This window comes from Alligator sinensis, unplaced genomic scaffold (assembly GCF_000455745.1).
Source record: "Alligator sinensis unplaced genomic scaffold, ASM45574v1 scaffold442_1, whole genome shotgun sequence".
Lineage (NCBI taxonomy): Eukaryota > Metazoa > Chordata > Crocodylia > Alligatoridae > Alligator > Alligator sinensis.
In genome coordinates, this window is record NW_005841829.1 from 5,389,477 (window position 1) to 5,393,844 (window position 4,368).

Below are 4,368 nucleotides of genomic sequence, written 5' to 3' on the forward strand. Positions count from 1 at the left end.
TAACAAAACAGAAAAAAAGATCTTTCTTTATGGTTTTCATGTGCCATCACTCTCTAGAGGAGAACTTTTATGAAAATGTTACTTTAGTGATAAAATGTGTTCTGTTATCTGAGTGCAAATGGTTTAATTTTGGAATTATTCAATAGTTGTTTGATGAGGTTTAGATCTGCATCAAAGCTCCCAAAGGCAAGGAAGGTGCATCAGGATCCTGAAACAAATGGGAATAGCAGTGAGGTTCCAAAGAAGAATGGAGTTGGCCATGGTTCCACAGGAGTGCAGGAGCTGTGGCAATGCTCAAGGCGACACAAAAATGCCCTTCCTTCCTTTGCCTGTCCCAAGTGAACCCAAGCTTACAGAGCTTCTCGTTTCTGCCTGATCCTCTATAAAGCCCGTAAGTCCTGCAAGGACTCAGCCTGGAATTTAAGCTCCATACGGGCTCACTTCACATTTTTAAGCCCTGCAGAAAATCTAGCTTATTTTCAAAATTGCTGAAATCAGAGACTATGAAACAGAGCCAAACACCGTTCCTTCTTCCTCCATATACCTGATAAACACAAATCTAGGTTAACGTATCACATATGTTGAGAGCCTGAACTCCACAAGGACTCTTAATGAGAACACAGTAAAGCATTCTAGCTTGGCCATTTTAAAGAGTCCATAGACTTGGCCTCAGTAAAATTACTAAAATATAAGGTCATCTCAAAAACCACGGGTGACCAGCCAAGGTGGAAAGATTTCAGTAAGTTTGCAAGTCCTGCTTTGAAGAAATAATAGCACAATTCTTTTAAGCTGGTGAAATTCAGGTTGAAAAGATATTTCTTGTTTGGCATGAATCAGCATAACCACTTTGAAATAAATGGTGCTATCATTTGCAGTAACGGAGAAAGACTATTGTATTTCTAGTTTTTTCTGCTAAGTAAGATTAGTATTCCCTTTCTCAGCCTCAATTCCCTTCCTTACCTGAACACGTACATTCTGACTTTTTAGATACTTACGCCAGTGCTAAGTACGAAACATATCTCCATCTATGTCAACTGTTTACAAGTCAGTTTAAGTGTTTTTAAGTTTTAAAAACATTTTAGAAAGCATTTTCACTAGTGTTTATGTTTTCAGAAAACAGGAACCTATAGTACACTATGGGTTATCAATATATCAGTCCAATGCAAGTGGATATGCATAGATTTGGGAATTTAAAAAAAATGAAGACATTTATAATCTCTTTTTGATATAGCCAAATAGATTTGAAAGGCTCCCATAGCTTTGTTCACTGGTTTGTTTAAATGAGGAATAAGCAACCCTTTATATACTTTAGATCGATCCTTACCCTCTAGTTTACCTATGTATTTAGAGCTAGTAAGTTATCTCATTTTACAAGGAAAAGTGCAAAGAGCACATTATCTTACCTCAACCCTGTATGTGCAACTTTGTTTTATGGAGGGGGGTTAGGATTCTGCAAATAAAAACAACCAGATTCCATGCCACTAAACCCAGATGTTATCATCCAATAACCCCTCTACTTACTGTACTTTCATGCTGGACATATCCTATGTCTTCAATAGCTCGGATGTTGATAATGTGAATCCCCTTCTCCTCAGCAGGTAGAGATGAATATTTCTCATTCACCCTCATTTCTGTTTCATTTGGAGCCTCTCCGAGATTTTCTGGCAGAAATTCCACCCCATGAAATGCACTGTCAGTGTCTAAAAGAAAAGCAAACAGGTCGGTCTTTATTTCAAGCCCTTGTCCTCCCAGCACTAGTCAAGCTAAAACATGTCCTGTTCCTACTTTTTTTCTGTCCCTACACCTTCATTCCTTATTCCCACCCCTTATTTTCTTAGCTTTGCCTCCTGCTATCCTGTCTATGCCCACAGTTCTTGTAAGATCAGCCCAGTTCTCTTCTGGATATTTGCTTAGTTCAAGTATTTATTTATTTAATTTTACAGTGCTTATAAAGTCTCACGAACTATTTACTAATTGTCTCTCCTCTCCCCCATAGGGACCTCGATACGTTTCTTAAAGAACCTTATTCTGAACATTAGCAGCTGAGAACATGTCTCATGTCATTTTCTCATTGTATAGTAGGATTTTTTTTTTCATTGTCTCTGACTCCATGGTGTTACCTCAAGGAAAACTGAATACATCTAGTTTCCCTTTGAATTTTCATGTGTAGAGGAAGAATCTGCTTCTCACTAAAATAAAACTGTCTTTTGGAAAGAAGACTTTTTCCTTCATGAAAACAACTTTCAGGTTTTGTAGTTACTTTTCTATATAATTTACAAAACTGTAAGTTTGCTATTCTAAATATTTTCATGTAACAGTTTCAACTACAGTCGTTCTACTCTGAGCAAACAGATAACTAACACGTAGCAAAATGTAAACCACATACATTATGCATATTTATACAATACCTTCTAGGTATACCTTTGTAAAATTTCACTCATTTGAGGGCAATGAAGCCAAAACCTGCAGAAGTACACTTTTTCACTGGTCCGTGTTTAGTTGGGAGTTTGTTTCAGGAAAGGCTAAGAATTAAGCAAGGCTTTCAGGGTTTGGCTTTGAATAGCTAATTAAAATACACAGAAAAACATGTGCAAGAGGCTGCTGGTCCAATTACCTTATATATTCCTTCTCTCTACATCCATCAGATGATTAAGAGAAGTCAAACAAACAGCATATAACACCTGGTCAGCTGAACAAAGCTATACTATGGGGAGAAAACTCCCTTTGCAGGTGCAGCTGCTGATCAGCTAAACAGCAAAAAATGGAGACTGATAACTTCTCACATTTTATCTCAGTACTTTTTAAACTAATAGCAAAGTTATTCCTATCTCTTTAAGATCCCTTCTGGCTCTTGCTGAACTACAAGGATATAATGGGATGGGGAAAGGAGGAAAGCTCATTGCAAATACAGTTCCATAACATTTTTACACTTTATTTTTCTATTTTTTCTCCTCCTGAATTTATTCAAACTGTGAGCTGCATCTTCAGTTAGGTGTAAATCAAGCATTTAGGAACACAGATATCTGTCTCAACAATTTATTTCATGAGTGGAAACTGGGACTAGAGAAAGGGAGCTTGGTACTTCATTGGGCTGATGATGTACCCTGCTATATCTTTAATATAAATTATACAGAAAAGGGATTGTTTTAGATTTTTGAGTATATGAGTACTGTCCCAATAAAATTTCATAGCAGCAAATTCCACAGTGGAATGAAAGGCTGAATAACAACTGTATATATCTTTTTAGCTAGTTTCAACATAATGGCCTTTCATTTGTCACAGATGACATCTATATCTGTTAATAGATGTCATCACAGAAACTTACATCCTGTGACTGAGACTAAAATATAAATATGAGGCCTGATGGAAGGCTTTTTGTGGTCAATAGAAAAAATTCTATTGACTTCAGTGGGCTGTGAATCAGACCCTTAGTTTTTTCAAGGAGACTAAAATATGAATGATGAGCACCTCTGATTTAAAAAATTTAAATCTGAAATTATTATTTTTTAATTTTGTTTAAATAAAAGGCCGGACCCTGATGTCTGTATTTAGGCAAAAATAAAGCTATTGGGGAATTTTCCTGGAATCAGAGGGATCTTTCCTGAATTGGGAAATATAGGTTGTGTTAAAGTTTAATTTTTTTTTTAATAGCAAAGCTGTATTTGCAAGTGAAAGTGGGAACTCTTTGAAACTTCTATTTAAATTCAAGCTTTTCTCTTCTACAGATTACACTGCAAATACTCTTAGACAGCTCCAAGAAAGGTTAAAAAAATAGCAACTTTAAAATAAAAAATGGAAAAGAATATTTATTAAGAATAACATTAAAAAACTGCAAATGCTTGAAAAACTGAGATATGGTTACATAGCACATCTTGATTATGTTTTTCTGTGCTTTCAAATTCTTAATTTAACTTACAATGGTATGGCTTCTTAGTGCCTGGGCTACTATAATTTTAAAGATCTAATGCATATTTTTTTCCTCTGATACTGTCAATTATTTAATTCTTGTTTAACAAAAATCTAGTCTTGGATTTTTCTTGGTGATCAAGGAAAAATCTCTATTACCTGATTTATGTAGAATTAATTTCACATAAGTGTAGTATGTAATTTCATCATGGCCTATATTGTAGCTATTCTACATGCTAGAACCACACCAAAATTTCTTCAAATCCATCATCTGACCCCAGCAGTCTTTCCTGCCCAAGTGCAGGGGGACTGGACCCAATGATCTTGTAAGGTCCCTTCTAGCCCCTAAAAACTATGAATCCCTATGGATTTCATAGATTTCATAGACATTAGGGCTGGAAGGGACCTCGGAAGATCATTGAGTCCAGCCCCCTGCCCAAAGGGCAGGAAGTCAGCTGGGGT

At 36.1% G+C, this 4,368-nt stretch overlaps 1 protein-coding gene across 5 annotated transcripts in view; it reads right to left on the reverse strand.

The window, feature by feature from the left end:
* ANO1 (anoctamin 1) overlaps window positions 1-4,368 on the reverse strand; it is a 138,674-nt gene that overhangs the window by 83,301 nt on the left and 51,005 nt on the right. For all 5 annotated transcript variants that reach the window (XM_025198219.1, XM_014518052.2, XM_025198265.1 and 2 more), the window contains exon 2: window positions 1,522-1,700. In XM_025198219.1, coding sequence (XP_025054004.1) covers window positions 1,522-1,700 — 179 coding nt within the window. The remainder of the gene's footprint in view (window positions 1-1,521; window positions 1,701-4,368) is intronic.